At 41.3% G+C, this 23,157-nt stretch overlaps 1 protein-coding gene across 1 annotated transcript in view; it reads left to right on the top strand.

Annotated features, from left to right (window-relative positions):
- Window positions 1-23,157, top strand: part of ANK3 (ankyrin 3) — a 202,674-nt gene that overhangs the window by 104,587 nt on the left and 74,930 nt on the right. The window contains exons 23-25 of the mRNA XM_023754603.1: window positions 55-108; window positions 7,046-7,169; window positions 12,279-12,381. Of these exons, the coding sequence (XP_023610371.1) occupies window positions 55-108; window positions 7,046-7,169; window positions 12,279-12,381 (281 nt within the window). The remainder of the gene's footprint in view (window positions 1-54; window positions 109-7,045; window positions 7,170-12,278; window positions 12,382-23,157) is intronic.

Genomic DNA, 23,157 nt, shown 5'->3' with positions numbered 1-23,157 from the left:
CTGCAGTCCCTGTTTTGTTTTGTTTTGTTTTAATTTTATTCGTTTTTTGAATAGGTGGTAGATGCACATGGTATAAAATTCCCAAGGTACAAGAGTTGTCGGTGAAAAGTAAGTCTCCCGTCTTCTTGTTGCTTCGGTAATATAGTTGCCATCTCCAGATGCAATCACTGAACTTTCATTGCACACATTTACTGAGCATGTACTATGTGCCAGGCACTCTTCTGGGCATTGGATACGGAAATATATGGAAAAAGAAAACCCTGTCCTCACGGAGCTTACATTTGGTTACCAATCTCTTACAGTATTTATTCAATAGCATAGCATATTGCAGTAGTTAAAAGTAGAGCTCTGTATCAAACCAACTGATTTTGAATTTGATTTTCCCCACATTCTCAGTAATCTTACCCTTAGTGTGGACTGGGTTATATCTTGAAATAGAGATAACCATTCTATTTTATAATATCATTGTGAGAATTAAATGAAGTAATACTTATAATGCACCAAATAGTGCCTAGAACATAGTAAATGCTCAATAAATAGCAGTGTTGATTTTAATGATGTGATCTCATTCTACTTTTCTATAATGTACTCAAGAAATGGCTAAAGGATTTCTTTTCCCAACAGTTTTCATTTCCTCTCTCTGCTATGTGGTGATTTAAAAAAAAATTATCACTTTTCTTACAACAAGTAAATTTAAGTCTTCTAAATTCTGATCATTAACTGCTTATCTGTAAGACTCTTTGCTGATTTCTAGTAAGAAACCAACTCATAATAAATCACTAGAGTATAAAGGTTGAGTTCCTCTTTATTTTTTCTAATCTAGCTTTTAAAAGATCTTATGTAATTTGGACGTCTTGTATTAATCATTTACGGTTTTTATACTCTTAATTTCAACTTTATAATATTACAAAATTTATACCTCGGGGAGATTTCTGCATTTCACAGCAGAGGAACTAAGCAAAGTTTCTGACAATATAATTTGGTTTAGTTACCTTAAGGAACTTTCTTTATGATTCTAGTCCTATCTAGATGGGAAAGCAATTTTCAACTCCTGGAAAAGTAACAAGTATTTCTTGGTTATGGGCTTAAGGGGGGAAAGAGTAGAAGAAAATCACATGCAAAAATAAATAAATAAATAAATAGGAGAAAAAAGAACTCCTGGGACATGAAAACACTTCTAAATATTGGGCCAAGAACCGTTTCCTCTGTTCAGCCCAAAAAGGAACGTTAGTGGGCATAACGTAAGAGTGCAAGGAACTTGGCTTAGGTATATGTATTCTACCTTGTACTGACACTGGACCATTGACATGAAATCTAAAAAGGAATGAGGGCACACCTATTCGACCACAGTCCTGATAATCCTTTCATGTATGTATTATCTTTCTTTCTCTCCTCTGTCCTTTATTTTATTTTGTATTCTTTCCTGGTAGACAAAGTGTATGAAGCTTTGAAAGTCTGATTGTGGTACAGGAATCTCTTCTCTTAGCCTGGTCATGATAGAGGAGGAAGAGGAAGAGGAGATAGCTGGGGCATTGAAGTGCCTCTGAACAGCTTTCGTTATTTGGTTAATGGTGAGATCAAAGTAGACTTGAGGTGTTTTGTGTTCTTTTAACATTTTCCAGCCTCTGGTGTTATATTGTCAGAAATGGATTAACAAAAAGAACACCAGTGCTTCTAATGTTGAAAGGCATAAAATCAATACTAAAAAAAAATGAGGCCTGTAGTGGCATTTACCAGTGTACTTCCCCTGGACTTGTCAACCCTAATCATATAATGCACTACAGAGCTAACTCTAACCCACTAGGGATGCATTAGGCAACCAGCGTGTGACCTCTTCGGCTTACCTTTGGACCTTCTCATTTCTCATTGTGCTCTGTTTCCACTAATTATTACAATGTAACAAGCCATCTCTAAACTCAGCTGCATAATTTATTATTATTATCTCCTGCGGTTGTGTGAGTTGACTGGGCTCAGCTGGGTTCTGGAGATCTTTCATGACATTACAGTCAGATAGCAGCCGAGGCAGGAATAACATGGCAGGATGTTCAATAGGGTGTCTTTATTCAAAGGTCTGTTACCTCAGATGGCTGGAATGGCTGGGGATTGCCTGGGCATCTCTGTCTTTCTGAGCCACCTCTTTACAGCTACTTTGAGCTTCTTCACAAGCATGATGGTCTCAAGGTAGTCAAATGCCTTACAATTCCATTGGCTTTCCCCAAACAAGTGTTCCAGTAGATTGAGGCAGAAACTATAAGGTTTCTTTTAACTCAGACTCAGAAGTGATGCATAATCATTTCCCCTGCATTCTATTGTTCAGAAGTCAAGCCAGTGTACCAAACACTTGTAGGAAACATAAACCCACTCAAGTACTTCTTAGTAAGTGAAAACTTGTGTTTCTTGGTAATATACAGCAGTGGGTAAAAGTAGGTTTACAGTTGTGAGTACACAAAATAGTTTATTCTTGTGTTATGAATTATTGTATTATAACTATAAACTACTTTTGACCACCCCTGTATATATTTTAACTAAATATATCTGATGTTGTGTGAGTGATGTCCATTAATAGAATTACCTTTGTATAAGAAGTATTGGTCAGAAGCTGCCACTAATAAAACATTTTTTGGATTATAGGAGGGTTTAGAGGCAGTTTATAAATCACTCAACACAATTTATCTCATTCCTTTCTAAACTTGGTACAGTAGTGTGTTGTGCCAAGTAGTAGTATGTCATAATAACTATAGAATATTGTGTTTATTGAAAGGAAAATAAGTTAGTTTTATTGTTCTTTCTTTCATTCAATCAAGAAATATTTGTTGACTATCTATAATGAGCCAGGCCCTGTGTTAGCCAGTAAAGAGCAAGGACAAATTCCTGCTATGGTTGGATTTTTGCCCTTACCAGTATATATAGTAGCAATTTAAATACTAACTATATGAGTTCAGATGCTTGGGCACTAGAGAAAACTGAGTCACAGAATATTAGTGACAATTAGTGCTCATTAAACCCTTACTTTGCGCATTACTCTATTTAATCCTCCCAAAAGGTTATTGGGATAGAGGCAGAGTTACTATCCCAGTTTTGTAGAGGTTGAAACTGACTCAGAGAAGAGTGTTTCAAAGGTCATCTAATCAGTAGCCGTGGAACTTGGATTTTAATCCAGAGCACCTACCATGCCAAACTGCATTAACATAATACCAATGCCTTTATTTCTGAATTCCCTAACTTGTAAAAATGTTTTCACTTTATATATATATATATATATATACACACACACACACACACACACACACACACCATATGTATATTTATTGATTTTAGAGAGGAACAGAGAGGGAGAGAGAGATAGAAACATCAATGATGAGAGAGAGTCATTGATTGGCTGCCTCCTGCATGTCCCCTACTGGGGATCGAGCCCACAACCTGGTCATGTGTCCTTGACCGGTATGGAACCCGGGACCCCTCGGTCCGCAGGCTGATGCTCTATCCACTGAGCCAAACCGGCCAGGGCTTCACTTTTCTAAAGTGGTAGGTGCATAATTTTTAATGTCATAATGCTATTTTAATTCATCTTTGACCACATGTATTGACAGCTCCCACGCCTACTCCAACCCCAGGCTTCTTTTTGGTTTTACAGTGACCAATTCTGAAGTCTAAGAAGGATGGGTAAAGAGGAATGAAAACTTAATTTTATTGACATTTTACTGTATACCAACCAGTTATCAAGCTTAACATGCAAAAAAAAAGTGCTAAGTGACTGTAGCATGTAGATGGGAAAGAAAACACAACCACCAACCTCATTAATAAAAGTAATCATGAATTCAAATATTTATGGGGCATTTACAATATGCCAGGCCCAGGAAAAAATTGGTTCCTAATCTGGGGGATCTCACCATCCAGTGGGAGACAGGAAGCAGATGTTTCTCCTGGCAACACACTCTGATAAGGGAAGCCCACCGGAGAGGGCCATCTCACTTACGATGATGAGTGAGGGTGGGAGGAGTTCTAGAAAGAGTCAAACACTGGAGAAATTACTCAGATGCAGAAGAGGGTAAAGGTTCCATCAGGAGAATGCACCCTGTGCAGTGGTTCAAAGTCTAAAAGACTTTCAGGAATTCCTTGGGCTGCAATCGTTCTGCCTAACAGAGGGCAGGCTGGGTGTGTGTGGAGGAGTGGCCAGAGAGGCTGGCCAACAGGTCCGCAGGAAGGACCCTGTTTTCAATGCCGTCCGTTTTGGACATTTTCTCCATTTTAACCATGACATTCCCCAGGATTGCGCTTGGGAATATGTTTCCATATGCGCCAGGCATTATAAAGGGCTTCCCTTGCGTTTCTGCATATTTACAATGTTGGTTACAGCCGCGCTGGCCCAATGGAAACACCGGGTGTCGGAGTCCTATCATCTTCATATTCCATGAGTCATTTATTGATGCAGTTACTTACGCGTTTACCCAGGAAAACCAAATCCGTTTCCCACTTCGTCGGTTCTACAGCTTCAAATGTCAGTATGTTTAGGTAACAATCCAAGAGGTAGAGGCACTGTCATGAGACAGGGCTGCAGACCACTGACTTCAGCGAGACCGTTTCAAACCCTCTACTTCCTTTCCAGCCTGTCTCCCGTTGTGCTGAAAAAGAGGAAAGAAGTCGCCTCTGCGTGTGCCCAGGTGGAGGGTGCAGAGTGCCCCTTGGTGCCAACACAAACAGGGTGGGGCAGCTGGGAAGGGGCAGGAGTCCCCAAGAGAGGGAACGCCGCCCCACTGGCCTCTCCAGCCCACTGCGCCCCCTGCCCCTCTCTCTCCAGGGACCGCCCAAGAGGGAGAGCCAGTGAGTCCCTTTGAGTGTGTTAAAGAGTTGAAAGAACCTGTGCCCCACATACAGCAGAACATCCACTCGCTTAGCTGGTCTCACTCCTCTTCCTCCAACTCCTGCTGAAAAGCAGCGGTGATGGGTGAGGAGTGCGTTCTCAAGAGCTTCTTGGAGAGCTCTGGGAATCACTGCTGCTTCCTTCGGCCCCACAGTTTCACAACCTCTTCTCAAGGGCAGGCCCTCCCTCTCGCTCTCTTTTTTCCCCCTCCTTCCACCTGACAGGGACCATAAATAACCGAGGCTCCCGGTGTCCCGGCTGAGAACAAAGTTGAAAGTTTGCCGGGAGCTCCCCGCCACTCCCCGCTGGGCCGCTTCTTTGTTTTCTTCTGTTTTTCCTCTACCTGGGTTGGCCGGCTCCTCATCCACGTGGGAGAAGAGTCACCTCCTAATTAAATGCAGCACCTCGCTCCTGGCTCTCCCTCCGTTTAAGGCTGTCTCGGTTACCCGGTTAGGCACGGAGCACTGGTATCAAATTACCGAAAGTCTACACTGGAGCTGCCCTCATATTTACATACAAATAACTCAGGGCTTGCATTTATGTCACCATTCGGTCCTGCTAGAGGCTTGCCAGAGGAGTTTTTAATCCAATCAGAAGGCGCTTTAAAAGGATGTCTGCGGAGTAATCAAAAGGATCTTAATCTCAATTAAGAGTAGCCAGGTTTTGTTCTTCTTTTTTTTTTTTGTCTGAAATATTGAAAACCTTTGAGCTCTGATGAGTAGGAGAAGATGTGTAATTCCTCCATTGCCTACGAGGAGACGGAGATGCTGAGAGGAACTCAGCGGCGGTGGTGAAGACGGTGGCTACACCCCAGGGACTGGTTTGTTTGGGCTGATTTGGAGGTAGATTCTAAATCACTGGTTAAGGAATTCCTGGAAACCTCAGGAAACATCTGATCCGCCCCATCCTGGTGAACATGGCTTGGCGACAGAGTAAGATCTTTAAGTTGTACTTGGCGTGCACTGTTTTTTTGTCTCATTTGTGGTGATTGTGAAAATTAGCCCAGCTGTAAATAGTTACTTAAAATAATCTCTTGGTCCTGGGTCGCAGAAGAAAGTTGATCTGTTTAGTTTTTACATTTGGGGAAAGAAAAAAAAAAACAAACACAGTAGTCGACAGTGTATTTTTAGACTTGATTGGTAGTTTAAAAAGATGAGCTCTTGTGGTTTCCTGAGTTTAAATGAATGGAAAGTATAAATGGTACTGAGAAAGGAATTGGAAAATATCGCTGGAGCGGATGAATCACTTTACCTTTGAGAAAACATAACACACGCTTTTGAAATCTCACGGGGCCAGCCAAGTTTGTGTCCAGAAAGAAAATGAGAGTCGTAAAAAGGAGACAGAGTTTGCCTGTTTGCGGAAGGAACTCTGCCACGGCCTGTGCTACATTTTGCGAGGATGGGAAACGTCCCAGGGGGCAAAAGCCTCTGGAAAACCTGCCCTGTCACTCTTGGAATGTGGTTTTTCCGCGTGAGGTCATGTTCTGCATATGTAGCTGGGCCAAGTATTTTATGCGATTAACTCTTTGTATTGATGACTAAAGAACAGTTTCTGTCGTCCCTTTCCAAACCGCTGGAACTCCCATTGGATCTCTACTTTCCAAGTAGGGTTCAGGCCTGGGGGCCGCTGGGCCGGGTTGTTCATTTGATCCGTTTAGAAACAGTTGCAAATCGGTGGGATTCAAAGTTCCCCAATGGAGCAGTTATCCTTCAGATTAAGTAACTTGCTGGTTTTTTGCATAAGCCCCAAACCGAAATCCTGGGTGTGCGAAGACTATTTAACAAAACTCCCTTCCCATGTATAATTTCCAGAGCAGTAAGGAAGAGGTGGTTTTTATTTTGCAACAACGTCCATTCAAACAAGCTGCCCTCATCACAGGAAAACTAATTGACATTAAAAAAAATCCTTCTTTCTACTTAGGCGTAACGGGGGGAGAGATTTTTTAAAAAGGGGTGCTTAACACCAGGTGCTTTTTCTGCTCCTTAAATCCACTCTTGAAATTATGAACTAACCTCTGCCCATACTTTTTCCTGCTAAACGGCAGCTACAAATACTACCCATGGGACAGGAGAAGAGGACAGAGAGAATGGGTGCCTTGCTGATGACCAAAGGAACAGGTTTCTCCACAACAGGCACGTTTTCAAAGGGAAGCTTCTGATTGTGGCTTGCTTTGTCCATCCGCAGGCGAAGATGCGCTGACGGGGGACACTGACAAGTACCTGGGGCCACAGGACCTCAAGGAGCTGGGCGATGATTCTCTGCCTGCCGAGGGCTACATGGGCTTTAGTCTTGGGGCCCGTTCTGCCAGGTATTTTGTTGTTGCTGTTGTTGTTTTTCAGAGGTAATTTGAAACAGCCATGATTTGTCATAAACCAAAATCATTTTCCATTTTCACCATTATCTCCAAGTATGCTCTTTGGATGAGGATGTGAATTTGGTGAAATGTTCGCTACTCCATTGTATGTGCCCCGCTATTTCCTTTCATGGTTTTCAGTCCTTAATTGTCTGTGATTGAACGTGTTAATTGTTCTTTTTCTCCCCCCACCTTGCAGTCATGCTTCAAGCATACTAGCAAAAGGGCTCACAGACAAAACTGGGAGAACCATCTGGGTTATATGTTTCAAAATTAAATTTTATTCTAATTGAAAGAAAAATCTTATTTTCCAATAAGTAAGACATGTTTGTGTTGGTTGTTCACTATTCTCTATTTATTATTGAAAGAAAAATTCATGTTTGAGAATATATATATATATATATATAAAATTATTTATTAGACTTGCCTACCAAGTGTTTGGAGTATCTCTTCTAAAGCTTTCCCATTAGTTTGTTTACAAGGGACATGTCAGGAGTGAAACAGTGACTTAGCAAGCCAGGAATAGTGGCAACTTCAGTCCTTACAACCAAAGCGTAAAACTTTGGTATGTGGAAAACCTTGGCTCAAACTTATCTGACAATGGTTGAAAGAAATAGGACCTTGTCCAGAATTTGGGGACTTCTTTTCCGTGGTTGGATTAACAGCTTGTTTGCTGACAGTCAAGTTATGTGAAAGCTAATAATTAAACCATCTGAGCCAGAGCCCTGGGGACATTTTCCTATAGTTTAAGTATCTGTTGTAAAAAGTTTCATTGTCTAATAGTAAATGGCACTTCCCACTAAGTAAACCTAAGAGTTAATTCTCAGTGTCCTGGATGTGGCCAGTTTAGATACTGAATTGATGTTTTTTCGAGTTAATCGTTTTGTTTTTTAACAGAATTTGGAATCTCATGTAATTTTGCCTTAGAAAAATATATATCTATAGATCTATATCTAAAGGTCTTAAAGTCTTCTTGTAGCAGCTGTCATTAACAAGAAGGGGAAATAACCTTTAATATTTCATGTAACCACAGATAATAACAAATTATAACTAAAATGTGTAGCATCTTAAAGGATCTCAAGGGAAAATTCTATTTAGAGATTTAATAGGCTTTGTAATCCAACAACCCGCTGATTCTCTTCCTGAGATAGTATATTAAAGGTAACATTTTATTAATCACTCATTTGCATATAGAAAATTGTAGCAGCTGACATCCAATCAGTGATGAAACCAGAATATTGTCTCATAATTTTTTTCCCCAAGTTGTGAGGCTTCCACACTTCTGGTTTTTATTGTACCATTATTATTATTTGTTGCTGTTATATGTAACTCATTTTTTTACATTGGCAACTCATGTTATGCTCAGAGGCAAATATAAAAATAAATCATAAAGCCAATATGTTTTAAGGTATTCTTAGAGTATTGCCAAGTATAATATTCTGAGTGTAACATTTAAAAAGAAATACATTAAATGTGTACCTCATTCAACCATAACATTTTTTTCTTTTTTTCCCTGTCTGATTTTTTTTTTTGCTTCCTTCTTCTCCTGTGTTTTTGTAAAAATACTTTAAAATAGTCCCAAGATCAGGTAAGAAATGGCACTTTCCAGTGTCCCCTGGCCTTCCCTGGCTCATTTTCTCATTTTTGTTTTCCTCAGCATTGTGCCGTGCTGTGCTGTGCTGTGTTGTTCTGCCATGCGCTTTTCTGTTCTGCTCAGCTTTAGCAAACCAGTTTTGTGATTCTGAGGAAATGAGCAAATAGCTAAATGTATGATAAGAAATGTTACTCATGCAACATTGAATATTTAAGGAATTTCTTTCGCTTAACAAGGTTTGTATAGTGCATGAAGTAACTGGAGAAATTTCCCTGGACTTAAAGAAACCATCTTGAAGAGCTGTTTGTCTGCTGGTTGCATTTTATTTGAATTGTGCTAAGCACATTGGCATAATTTTAAGAATCCTCAGGCATGTGGTTTCCTAACACTTCCTGTATTTAACACATAGGGTATACTGATGGCTACAAATAATATAGTTGACCTTAGTTAAAAAACAATTTAATGCTTTCCAGATCCCCATGCAAATAATGTCTAATTTTAGTAGCTGAAATTATTTCGATGTATTAAGGATTCCCAGTGAAGCTTGATGGATTTAATTGGCTCCATCTGCCTAATGTAAGTTGGTCTGGAACAGTTCAGAGTAAGAACTTTAGACAATAAAACGAGACATCATTAGGCCTTTCTGTTGATAGCTCCCAGTTCGGGGCTCTGTCCTGTAGTTGGCATGCCTACATAAGTTAAAAGAGGATGCTTAAAATGTATCAACCCATCTTAGATGTAATTAAAAGCTGAAATTAAATATGTAATTATTTCTTTAAAATGTTAAGTCTTTGTCCACATCTACAGTAAAACTGTTCTCAGGAATCACCAATATTAACTTACACCGGAGGGACCATAACTTAAAGAAATGAGTGTCTGAAAAAAAAAAAAAAAAGAAAGAAAGAAAGAAATGAGTGTCTGAGGGGGCAAGCAAGTTTCTCAAATCACATCCCTGCGGCAAAATAGAGCCTTGCTGTGAGTACTTAGAAGTTGCACTGATAGTGTAGCCCCTAGTGGCGCGGCTCTTTAGATGACAACTAGTTAAAATGAAATGAGACCTAAAATGCAGTTCTTCAGTCACCAGCCACACTCCAGGTGCTCGGCGGCCGCGCGTGGCCCGTGGACACTGTATTGGACAGTGCGGGTTGAGAACACACCCTTCATCGGGAGAAGTTCTGTTGGACAGTTGAGTTAGAGAGTAGAAAGAGAGTTCCTGCTTTTAGGAAGTTTATATAATGTACTTGAGAGAATGGAAGGGCACTAAAAACAGGAATCACAGAAGGAAATGTTTGCAACAGAAATGGAGGGTGGGAGAAAGAGTTATGAATTATGGGGGTACAGAAGGCCCAAGTGTTCGAGGTCACATGGTTTACTAGGTAAGCTCCTCTGTGCAGGGATAATGCTTACTTTTTTTCTCCTTCTATATCCTGTTATTAATATTTTGGCTAGCTCATAATAGCCACTTAGCAAAATTTGCTGAATACACTAAGTAATGACTGTACAGTAATAGTCATTCTGGAGTTCTAGATCCCTCTAAGATTCTGGTGAAAGCGAAGGCTCTGATCCTAGAAGAATGTACCTCCTCATTTCTGTAGACACTTCCAATAATTCAGGGGCCTCTGTGTATTGATCTAAAAATACTCACTTTGAGGTAATCTTAAGTATAGTAAATGCAGAGGGGGAAAGAAGTCGTTTTGTGCAAAGCAAGGAGTCATTCCTTATTCACCTCTCCTTTGCTCTTTTCCCTGCCTAGTACACATAAGGCCAAGGCCAGAGTCTGACTGAATCTACTGGTAAAGATTCAAGCAGCCACATTTACATTCAGACCGTTTATTAGTTACATAGGCAGCGACAGGTGCCCACGGCCATGGTCCTTGTCTGCCACACTAGCTGAGGAGCCAGTCCTAGACCGCAGCTAAATGGCTTCGTGTTCTGCCACTCTCTTCCAAGGAGGATGGGCAGGAAGCCTCAGGAGCCAATGAAGAGCTGCCTGGTCACGGCCCACCGTGGCAGGTGAGAGGGAGGCCTGTGGGAGATGCCTGACGCAGCTCCCCACCTCCATCCTCTGTGTTCCTGTAGCATCAAAGGTGTCCTGCCAAGGCTCAGACCACCTGCCCGTCCTATGTGGATACGTGCAGGGTTACCAGGGTCCCTTCTCTATTGCTTTTTTAAAGATTGAGATATAATTGACAAATAACATTATATTAGCTTCAGATGTACAGTATAATGATTCAATATGTGTATATATTGCAAAATGATTATCACAGCCCTAGCCGGCTTGGCTCAGTGGATAAAGCGTCAGCCTGCGGACTGAAGGGTCCCAGGTTCGATTCCGGTTAAGGGCACATGCCTGGGTTGCGGGCTTGACCCCCAGTGGGGGGTGTGCAGGAGGCAGCTGATCAATGATTCCCTCTTGTCATTGATGTTTCTATCTCTCTCTCCTTCTCCCTTCCTCTCTGAAATCAATAAAGAAATATATATCTTAAAAAAATGATTATCACGATAATTCTAGTTAACATCCGTCACCACACATAGTTACAATTTTTCTTTTTTGTGATGAGAACTTTTAAGATCTGCTCTCTTGGCGACTTTCAAATATATAATACAGCATTATTAACTATAATCGCCATGGTGCACATGACACCCCCAGGACTTATTTATTTTATAACTGGAATGTTGTACCTTCTGACCACCTTCAACCGTTTCGCCCATTCCCGAACCCCTTGTCAGTTTTTAGTTTAGAGGTCAATGTGGAGAGTGGCATTTGAGGACATAAGAAAGCTTGCACTCTGGGAAGTTCAGGGGCTCTGTAGAGGATTTGAAAGCGGATGGAAAGGAGAAGGTAGAAGGAGCAAGTAAGAAAAGGAAATAAAAAAGTGAGCTCACCTGGAATTGAAATTTCAAGGCCAGAAAATCATGTAAGAGGGATTCATAATACTGCTTACTTCCTTCTTGATGCTTTCCCTGAGTAGCAACCATAAACCTTTCGATAATTTAACCCTATATCTAGCTCCCAAGACACATAAACAGAACTATTTACAGCAGGCACAATTTCATTGAATAATGCAAGCTAAACAGATTTGGACCAGAAAGAGAGGAGACTAACATAAGGTCTTAGCATAGAAAAATCTCTCAGGTTATTAAATTATTTGGAATGATCTGGTTCTTCTCAATTGTCATGTTGGTTTGATTGTCACAGTGCAACATCCAAAGTTTTCATGCATTTCATCTTCTCACAGATTTAACACCAGTTGGCCAAATTTTAAACAAAACCTGATCATAAGATTGTCCAAGCTTAAGAGATTTCCTCAAATATAAGGGATTTTATTTTTGACCATGTGTTTTCAAGAACAACTTTGGTTGATATTTTTAGCCATCTTGCCTGTTTTTAAAGTTGCATGCATTAATTTTTTTTTTATTCATCTCATCATCATCTACCACTCTTGAATGGTTAACTGTAAATACAACAGCCTCCGCTCCTTCAGTTCGGATAGGTCTTACACCTTGAACAGAAGCTCCTATGCCCGGGACAGCATGATGATCGAAGAACTCCTGGTGCCATCCAAAGAGCAGGTAGGCATTCTTTTTTAAAAAAATACTCTTTGATTTGTTAAACTTCCATTTGTATGTTTGAATCAAACTCTTTGTCCCACGACAAGAACTATATTTCTGTATGTTTGATTTTGCTTTTGTAAATCTCTGTGTTGCCACTTAAAGAAAAAAAATTATCAGCCTGGCTGGTGTTGCTCTGTGGTTGAGCGTCGATCTGGGTTGCAGGCTCAATCCCCAGCGTGGGGTGTGCAGGAGTCAGCTGATCAATGATTCTCTCTCTCATCATTGATATTTCTCTCTCTCTCCCTCTTCCTCCCTCTTTGAAATCAATAAAAATATATTTTTAAAAAATCAATTGTGCCATAAATGGAAATAACCCTCTCTTCCTCAGTGAGTCCCTAAAAATCTCACAGAGCAAAACTCATAAAGTCCTAGGCAAGGCATGGATTTCTTTTCTCATTTCTAGGTCTAATCTAGTTTAATTTTTAAAAAGAGTTCATAATAATAATTGTAGCTAAAGTTATGTACATTATCCACATGAATGTTTGATTTTCCTAAACAAACTTTTTGTTAATACTCACCTGAGATTTTTTCCATTGATTTTTTTTTTTTAGAGTTGAAGGGGGGAGAAAGGGAGAGAAAGAGAGAGAAATATCGATGTGAGAGAGACACATTGATTGGTTACCTCCCCCAAGCACCTTGACCAGGGCTGGGGATCAAACCTGCAACCAGATATGTGCCCTTGACCGGAAATCCAACCAGAGACTCTCGGGCACATTGGCCAATGCTCTAATCACTGAGCAATGCTGGCCAGGGCTTCCTAAACAAAATTTGTATCATGTTGGAATTCGCTACAGTTGTTCTTAGCAAGTAAAGATTAGATTGGTTCATGTTTCTGATTCCTTAGTTTCAAAGGTGTGTAATGGGCCTTCTCAAGATGTGATAGTATTTTGCTTTCTACCAGAATCTTTGCTAGGTTCACTTGGTGTTTGGATGTTTCAATAATTGTGGTTGAATAGATAATTGGTTTAATACAAGAAGTCCCAGCAATGTAGTTCTGCTGCATATGGGCTCAGGATGGTTCATTATTCTAGAAACACACAATACCTAATTGTAAATTTGCATTCCTGAGTTGATGATGGATGAAACTGTTTGAAACATAAAGTTAATTTTGAAGGTGTCTTATAATACTGAACAATGTAGATGATTGGTGAAATGATGCTGGACTTACTCACTGCACAATGAAGGTGAATTTGAGCAGATGAATTAGATGATAAGCAGAGAGTCAGAACTTCAGGACTCCCACTTGTCTGGAGATGCTGATTTCCAGACACACAGATGTACATTGTGCTTCACAAGGATTTACAATAAACATTTTATTATTCTACACTCTCTAGAACATTCTTAGCTTCCAGGCCTTACAAGGTGAATACAGTGGCTATTCAGTTTTGTTTAGGCAAAACACCCTTTGTGGAATGATTACAGGTACCACAGTTTGTCATGGTTTACGTGGGTGTTAACACTAAAAAATCACTTGTCTCAACTAATGAAGCTAAGGTCTTGGGTGTAAGGTGTTGTCCTGTTGTTGGTTGAGAAATTCTGAGGATCTCTTTGCTTGGTTGGCTGTGGTCATTATTCTAGTCAGATCATCCTGATCTCTTGATGTTCCCAATTGAAATGAGATGTTCATGGGTACATTGATAATAATTACCAGTGTAAAAATGCCTGTTATTCTCCATATCCTAAAGAAACCACACAAAGCTTATAAAATTGCAGGTGAAAATGTATTCGTTGTGTATCAGTGACATTTTTCTCTTGTGTCAAACGTGTCTAGTTCTATACTGGAATAGCAAAATCCATGATTAAGCTAATTATGGTTTATATTTCTGAATGTGTATTGGCTTTGTGGCAAGGACCTGAAATTGGGATCACGATCACCATGACCTCACCATATTGCCACTACCACCACCATCCATCACTGCCACCATCACTTCCACCACCACCACCCTCACCTCCACCACTATTACCACCATAGTTACATTACCTCCCATGTTCAGCACAGCAACCGTAAAGCAAAATACTATAAATATTTGCAGTGTTGCAAGGTTACAGACCGACTTCTGAGGGTCCTCACACCATTCCCTATTAGCTTTTACCTAGACCAACTTACTCAAGTGGAATGAAAGGGCAGCATTTTCTCAGAATGAAGGATTTGTGAAAAATAAAGGGTAAAGAGAAGTTTTGAGACAAAACTGATGTCCTTTTGCTCATTTTGTTGCTGTTTCAATTTCTGTGGATGTCACGACACTCCTGTAGAACAGTCAGGGGAATGGAAGGCTTAGGACATCTTGAAACCTTTACAAAGGAGTCTGAAGCGGATAACTGCAGAAGCAGGAAGTTGCTTTCTTTAATGACCACAGAGAATCCCATGATCTGGCAAGCACGCCTTGTGGAAATAACATGTTTAATGAACATATAACCTTACTCCTGGCCACACTTTCATGATAATTCCCCAGAGATTTGGAAAAAAAAGTGTGGAAGGCATAAAATCATTGTAGTGACAGTTGGGGGCATTTGAAAATTTACTGGCTATACTGTTAGGAAATAGTTAATTTTTTAGCAGCTATAACAGTATTGCAGCTCTACAGGGGACTATCTCTATTCCATGCAGGGGTGTGCATTGCTGAAGTTTTCAGGAATGAAGTAATTATTAAGTCAGCTATTTATTTTCAAGTAGTTCAGCAGAAAAAAAAAGTGTATGTGTGTGGAGAGAGAGAGAGAGAGAAGAAAAAAAAGCAAGTGCAGCAAAAATGTAATTTTTTAACCTAGGTGGAGTGTATATTGGTATTTCTTATACTGTTTTTTCAACTTTCTTATTTGTATGAACACCTTCAAAATAAAAAACTTGGAAGAAAAGGGAAAACAAATTCTGAAAGAGGTGTATTAACCTATTTAGTCCCAAGTGTCTCATTCATTATAGAAGAGAGAGAAAAGGCTAATTCTTCAAAAGAGAAGTTTCCAGAGGGGGGAGTCCAGTTACACTGTGTACGACTAGTGAGAAGCATTTACCTGAGCAGCTCATTTACATGCCTTCTATTAAAATTTAAGTACAAGAAGTATTAGTTTATGTCTATCATGCCTCTCAATCTAGATTTATAAACTTCAAAGCAGAATTTCTCCACAGTATTGATTTTGTCTGAAAGCATGCGAGTGGTCTTCAATCCTTAGAATCCCTAAAGCAGTGTTACTTGACTTACTGTCAGATTTAAAACTGCCCTGTCATTGCCCAAAGTTGCTTTGACAAGGTAAGGCGGAAAATGAATAAAAATGAACCCTCCGCACACCTTTTTCAGCATGAGTAGACCTCACCCCCATAGCACCTAGTTTATTTTCCTGCTGCTGCAGATAAAGCAGTTTGCACATTAACCACAGTTACAGGACAGTTGAGACCCAGGGTAATTCCCACAGGCCCGCCACCTGTGTGGCTGGAGGCAGGTGTGGAGGCCAGCACTGGGGAGGAGAGTTGGGAGAAGCAAGTTGTCCTCCCTCCTTGCTGGGCCTTCCTCGGGATTAGTCTGTAAACCACTCGGTCCTCCCTCCACCCCAGTCAAGAGTGGACTTTTTTTTTTTTTTACTGTGATATGGGGTTATCCATGAACTCCCATTTCTTTCACCTTTAAACAAGAACCACCTTTCGATATGTTTCTGAAAATTATATGCAAATAAACCACATCTTGCATTTGTCAGAAGATAGTATTTAAAGCAGTGACTCTAAGCCCTGACCACTGGTGAGAATCACCCAATAAACTTGTATGTATGTATGTATGTATGTATTTATTTAAAATATATCTTTATTGATTTCAGAGAGGAAGGAAGAGGGAGAGCCAGGTAGAAACATCAATAATGAGAGAGAATCATTGATCAGCTGCCCCCTGCACGCCCCACACTGGCAATCGAGCCCACAAATCAGGCATGTGCCCTGACCGGGAATTGAACCATGACCTCCTGGTTCATAGGTCAGTGCTCAACCACTGAGCCATGCTGACTGGGCACCCAAAGAACTTTTAAAAAAACGATAGCTAAGTTCAGATTCAATGGATCTGGGTGGGGCCTGGGCCTCGCATTTTTCAATGCACCCAGAATTGAAAAGCACCAGTTCCTGGTGAGAGCACACATTGGAACCGTCTGTGGCTGCTTGGAAAACAAGATGCCGACAGAATCAGAATCTCCCTGATGGGATCCTTGGGCATGTGTGTGTTTCTAACGCTCCACGGGCTACTCTGGAATGCGTCTCTAAGTAGGAATCACTGATTTAGAGCACTCTGCCTCGCATCTTCTTGTATATGACCAGTAAACATCTAATGTATTTGTTTTATAAGCTCAGAGTTGTGCATGTCAGGTAGTCTTAGAGCAAGCATTCTTGGAAGCATTCCTTTCCAAATAGGTGGTAATAAGGAAAAGAGATGACACGAAGCTGAAGCCCAGTCTCCTGACATAATTCTGGGAGGCACTCTGGTGCTGCAGTCTATGATCCAGGTCAGCCGGGCCTCATCACATCAGTGGAGGACTAGTCATTAGAGGCCATAAGCGTCAGGAGATACGGTGGCGATGCTTATGGTGAGGATGGTGAAAACAGCTAATTTTGAGCTCCTATTACACGCCAGGCACTATTCTAAGTTTTACCAGCAGTAACTCCTATACCCTTCTCAAAAGTCCTATGAGATAATTTCTTGGCTCCATTGAAAAGATGAAGAAACTGAAGTGCACAGGCAGATGCCGTGACTTACCCCAGGGGACACAGCTGGTAAATGGCAGACAGCCACTGGCCATCTGGCCCCAGGTTGCCTCCTTTTAATACTAATCCACAATTACACTGCACATCTGCATTGCTTAGTGTGAGGGAGTGAGAAGGAAGCCAGCAAAGAGCCCAGCCTTGACTTTCCACCCCCCAGGATCTCATACTTATTAGTATTCTCAATATGGGTGTGGTACCTCCCTGGCCAGGTGGTACAGTTGGTTGGGAGCATCGTTCCGTACACCAAAAGTCTTGTGGGTTCAGGACACATACCTAGGTTGTGGGTTCAAACCCCAGTCAGTAAGCATATAGAAGGCAACCAATTGATGTTTCATATCAATTTTTTTCTCTCTCTCTCCCTTCCTCTCTCTCTAAAGAAATCACTAAAAAGAACCTATCCTTGGGTAAGGATTAAAAAAAATTAACTACACATGCTTGTAAAAAAATATATATGGGTGTGGTACCATCTTCTTCATCCATTTTTTGCATGAAAGATTATGTTTAGACATGTGTTCTTTATTATGCTTATTTCTAATTCCAGTAATAAGTTCTAATTTAATATGCTTTAAAAGGAACCGACAACTTACATTCAGCAACAAGTCATGAAAATTATGGAGAAAATTATTCTGCTTAAAATTACGGCATATGAGACATCATTAAATGAATGGAAATACTCAACCTTTGCATGAAAATGAGGTAGAACACATGATAGTGGTCTAAGAAAAATACTTTGAAGGATAACTAATTAATTATATTTCTTTTGAATGACCCTAGAAGTAGTCGTAAGACCAAGGGATGTATATTGCCAGCAGAAACATGTACTTCACTGTGATTTCTGGTGGTTATTCCAAGATGGGAGGAGAGCCGAAATCACAGACATGGGTTGTTTTTGCCTGCATGCACCAATTCCACTTTCTTTACGTGGGCATCATAGTGTCTGATGCCAAAACTTCTGCCCCCACTCATTTCTCAGTCATGTAGTTGAGAAGGAGTTGAAATCCCTCCCTCTCCTCCAAGGATGAACCCCAAACCTGGCCCTTCAGAGCATTCCTTTCCCTAGATTACAATAATGATGCTAGGAAGAAATGTAAAATCTTAGCCAGTCTAATGAGACTTAAATTTGAGACTTTGTCTAGCCTTTTGGGGATTGCCAAGCTATGAGGATGATGTAAACCCAATGCTGCTGGGGGTGCAGCATGCAGACCAAGGATCCCTACCATCTTCTGAGCCATGGCTGGCCTCAGCCACACCTGTAGTTAGTACCATCCAGACTTTCCCACTGTATAAACAGGTAAATTAATCTCATTCTCCCCCACTCCTGCCCCTAGGGAGAGGGTGTCTTAAACCAGTTTAATTTGGGTTTCTGTCCTCCCTTGCTGTTGGTGGTCATCAAACCTGGCATGAACAGCCACATATCAAGGGCCATGTGCAAAGTCTTCTAGCATCTTAAAGTGCTACCTAGCCTTGAAATTCTATTATTTTATGTTTTCTCTCTAGAAATAAATCTAATTTTAACAAAATTAAAAGAAAATGAGCTGTGATTTAAAAGACAAGCTATAAACTTGGGTATTCCCAAGCAAAAAAAGACAAAACCGTTAGAAAGTCATTCTTTGCCAGCTGATCACTAAGAAATGAGCACCTTCCATTTCCTTTCCATTCTGTTGATAGAGGGGCAGTATGTTAAGGAGAAGAGAGAAATGGGACAACTGTGCAACTCTGTCCCACTAATTAGACAGCTTTCATTTTGTAGACTTTCTCTCTCAGACCAGACTTACCCAAGTGTTTAATGCCTACGAGGACAAGTGGCAGGGATTCAAAGGGTGACCAGTTTAGAAGGCTTAACTAAGGCGGTGGTAACAGTTTCATTGGCTATTTGAATGGTAACTGTGGAGAGGACTCTGTGGTTAATATTATATTATATTATACTAGGAGCCCAGCGCGCAATTCGAAATCACTTGGCGCCGCCCACCCTCGAGTCGCTGGTCCGGCCCTGCCTTGCTCCCCGGGCCCCGCAGCAGCCACGGCCACTGCTGTTCCGGCCCTACCTCCCTCTCCAGCCCTTGAAGCAGCCACGGCCGCTGCTGACCAGGCCTTCCCCCAGCGCAGGCATGTGGAGGCCCCTGCCACCACGCCCCTGACGCTGCGTGCACAACCTCCTCCTGTCCGGTTGACCCGTTACAGCGTCCCAGTTAATTAGCATATTTCATATATATATATATATATATATATATATATATATATATATATATATAATATTATACTATACCAGGGGCCCAGTGCAAGAATTCGTGCACCTTGAAAGGAATTGTGGGCCGTGAGGCTGCAGTGGGCACAGGGGCGGGTCTCAGCCCGTCCTCCGTGCCCCCACCCAGACCCTCCTGCCGCGGCCCCCGGTCCCCTGTCTGCCTGCAGCCTTGCTCCTGCTGCTACAGCTCCCACACGCTGACAGCACGGAGTGATTGGGGCTGGTGCCATCAGCAAGTGCGAACAGTGGCTGCTGCCCCGATCGCCCCTCAGGAGCAGGGGGAGGTGAAGAAGTCCTCAGGAGCAATCGGGGCCGGCAGCCACTGCTCACACCCGCTAACGGTGCTGAGCAATCAGGACTGGTGTGGGCGCTGGCAGTGAGTAAGAGTGGCAGCTCTGGCACTGGCAGCAGGTGCGAGCACTGGGCGGGTCCGTGGCATGCGGGAGCAAAGAATTTTCAGTAACCACCCGAGGCTCGCCCCGATGACAGCAACTGGTGCCCCACCTTGGTCTGGCACCCCTGCTCACCTGCTCCACCATCCCTCCGCAGCCGACGCCCACCATGTTCTGCACTCTGCCACCTGCTGCCTACGCCCACCATGTTCTGCGCACACCCCTGGTGGTCAGCGTGCATCATAGCGACCAGTTGTTCTGTTGCTCTGCCATTCGGTCTATTTGCATATTAGCCTTTTATTATATAGTATTAATAGCCTTATTAGAGCCTTCCCCTACCTGGAGGCAATTGTCACATTGTAACTCTTATTTACCTCAGAGCCTAGGATTCTAGCTCCTTTGGGTTAGATGGGGCCTTTTTTGAGGCTAAGTAAGGATGATCTCATGTATATTTAGTCATAGATTGTGTGATGTACTACTTAATATGTTAGTAAGGCATGTGCAAATTGGAGGGTTCTTCAGGAGAAATTGCACATATATTTTTTCAAGACCTAGCAATTTTCAGTTATCTCAGTAATAGAAGAACAATGCCTAACTCAAAAGGTTGGTTATGATAATAGGTTTCCTTCTCTACCTCTCAAGCCCCTTCCACACACTCCTAACCCCATACACACACCCTTCCCCACATCAGCAGATTTACCTTCCTGCAAGTTTCGTTCATTTACACTCGTTTCTCAGGGGCTCTAAAAAATGTGCATGGTGGCAAAAGGTAGCCAGCCTGGGATTAAAGATTTGCTAGAGATAGTCCCCCACAAGATAAGCACCTTTGACTACTGACATTTAATATGCTGCTTTTTCTCTTCCAAGTGCTTCGCCAGCATTACTCAGGTGATCCGTTCAACACTCTGGCAGATTGGTCAGCAAGATTACAGATTTTTTTTGTCAATGTTGTGACTTAAGCTAGTACAGTTCCTTTAGGCATCTCGAGCGGGATGTTGATGTTTTAACGCTCTCAGCTTCCACCCTGACCTTGATTCACCTTACTTTGTTGAAGTTGGTAGCTAAGTTATCTGGAAATCAATCAGATTGGAAGTCCCAAAGAACCCAGCCTCATTCTGGTTTAGTAGTCTCAAATAGGTCTTAAGAGGTAATAATAGTTGACTTCAAGAAAAGAAATACTTTAAAAAAAAAGGCTGCTTTAGTAAGTTTTACTTGATTTTGCTGCTTGAATCAGGTTTTCTTTTATGAAATCCTTATTTTAAGATGTAAAACATGATGCTTTGACATATGTCTACATTGTGAAATGATTTCCACAATCAAACTAATTTATATATCGCCTTCAATAGTTATCATTTATTTTGTGTGATAAGAACACTTCAGATCTACTGTCTTAGCAAATTTCAAGTATATAATACATTATCATTAGCTACAGTTACCATGCAGTACATTGGGTTTCCAGAACTTACTCATCTTATAACTGAAAGTTTATACCCTTTGATCAATATCTGCCCTTTCCCCCCACCCCACAAGCCTCTGGTAACCACCATTCTGTTCTCTGTGACTATGAATGATATATTTTTTTAAAAGATGGCATTCATTCTTAAAAGAATTTTTCCAAATAGTTGTGCTGATTCCCAAACAGACCTACTCTCTATGTCGGTACCAGCTTGCCATTTCTTTCGCTTAATATCCACTCTCAATCACAATAATTACTGGACTTAGTGCAGTACCTGTCACAACATTTTGTCAAATTAATCTTATTTCATGCTTTTGCCACCTTATGAATTAGGTATTATTACTGCCACCTTACAGTCCAAGAGACTGGGGCTGGGAGGAGCATGTCACTCACCCAGTGTCACCTTAGATGGCATGAGATGGTAGCACTGAGAAGAGAATTTGTCTGATGGCTACTTGAACCCATTCTGCTGACCACTAAGCTGCAGGGCCACTCTAATGAGGAAGTGTGGTAGACCTGGGTAAAGCTAATTCGCCTCAGGAAGAGTTGGGGTTTAGATAAATATTTGTCACAGCCAAAATATCCCTTTACTTGTTAATCCAATAGGGATTAACATCTCTGTAGTCTGATAAGACGTATGCTATCCTAAGATGGCTGCAATGTTATTAAATTTAAGAAATAAATGATCTTCCATTGTAGCAAACAAACAAACAAACCTGGGAGTATTAGCATGGTTATTTTCTGTGCTTTTGTTTGCATAGCAATTTAGAATTTCAGAATTGCTTTCGAATTACTTGGGTCATTCGTCGTCTCAGTGAATTTGGGCAGTTAATATTATGTACCCATTACCCTAATGCAGAAATGGAGGTTCAGTGAGGTTTTTATGATTTGCCATTCACTGGGCTATGAAGTGACACAGCCCAAGTCATCTATTCTATGTCTAAGGAAAGGGTGGGAGCCTTTTTTCTGCCAAGGGCTATTTGGATATTTATAACATCATTCATGAGCCATACAAAATTATCAACTTAAAAATTAGCCTGCTCTATTTGGTCAAGCATTTAATTAACTCACCCCTAATGCCTTGGCAGGGCTGGACCAAATGATTTCTTGCCTTACACGGCCCTCGGGGCAGACGTTCCCCACCCCTGGTCTAAGGGAACTGACACCCACGTGGGTTCCCCTGCCCTGGTCCTGTCAAGGCCTCCAGTTAATCTGCTGGCTTCCGGGGCAGCAAGGTTCACAGACAAGAACTGGTGTCATTCAACACGGGGGGCTGACAGCAGCCTGGAGAAGCATCCAGTATTGGAGCTGAGTAGATTTCTCTTTCTTTTCCTTGCACATACTTTCTTGTCTCCTGCCTCTCTTCTTCCATGCCTGGACATTTATATCCAGACCTGGGCCTTCGGGTGTGTCCTCGTTTGTAAAGCCAGTGTGTCCTTGCTCTCCTCTTTCCTCTGGTGAATAGGGCTAGTGAGAATCTATTTTGGGAAAGTATTAAGCTCTTGGAGACAGTGATATCATCATTAGTCAGGCTTTGGACTCTATTAAGTAATATGCATTTTGATTTTAATAGTATCCTTGATATCACTGCCAACATTGGAAATGATGTGCTTACTTGTATCATTTTTGACATGGAAGTATAAGGTCTTATTAAGTCAATGTGAATGTTTCCTTAATGTACTGTTCTACTAAAGCCACCCCGTGGTGGGTTTTGACCTTGTTTTGTCAAATGTTCCGAGTTTCTCTCTGAACTTGAGTTTCCTCATCTGTAAAATGGGTATAATATTACCTCCCAAAGCTTCCATGTTCTGAGGACTCAAAGAACAAATGAATGGAAAGGCCTAGTGATAACTGCTGTTAACATGGGAACGTAAACATTTTTGAGTCCGTAAATAAGGCATTTATAAGA

Source organism: Myotis lucifugus, unplaced genomic scaffold, assembly GCF_000147115.1.
Source record: "Myotis lucifugus unplaced genomic scaffold, Myoluc2.0 scaffold_62, whole genome shotgun sequence".
In the NCBI taxonomy this organism is placed as follows: domain Eukaryota; kingdom Metazoa; phylum Chordata; class Mammalia; order Chiroptera; family Vespertilionidae; genus Myotis; species Myotis lucifugus.
The sequence above is the reverse complement of the archived record's forward strand: the minus strand, read 5'-3'. Positions and strand labels throughout refer to the sequence as shown.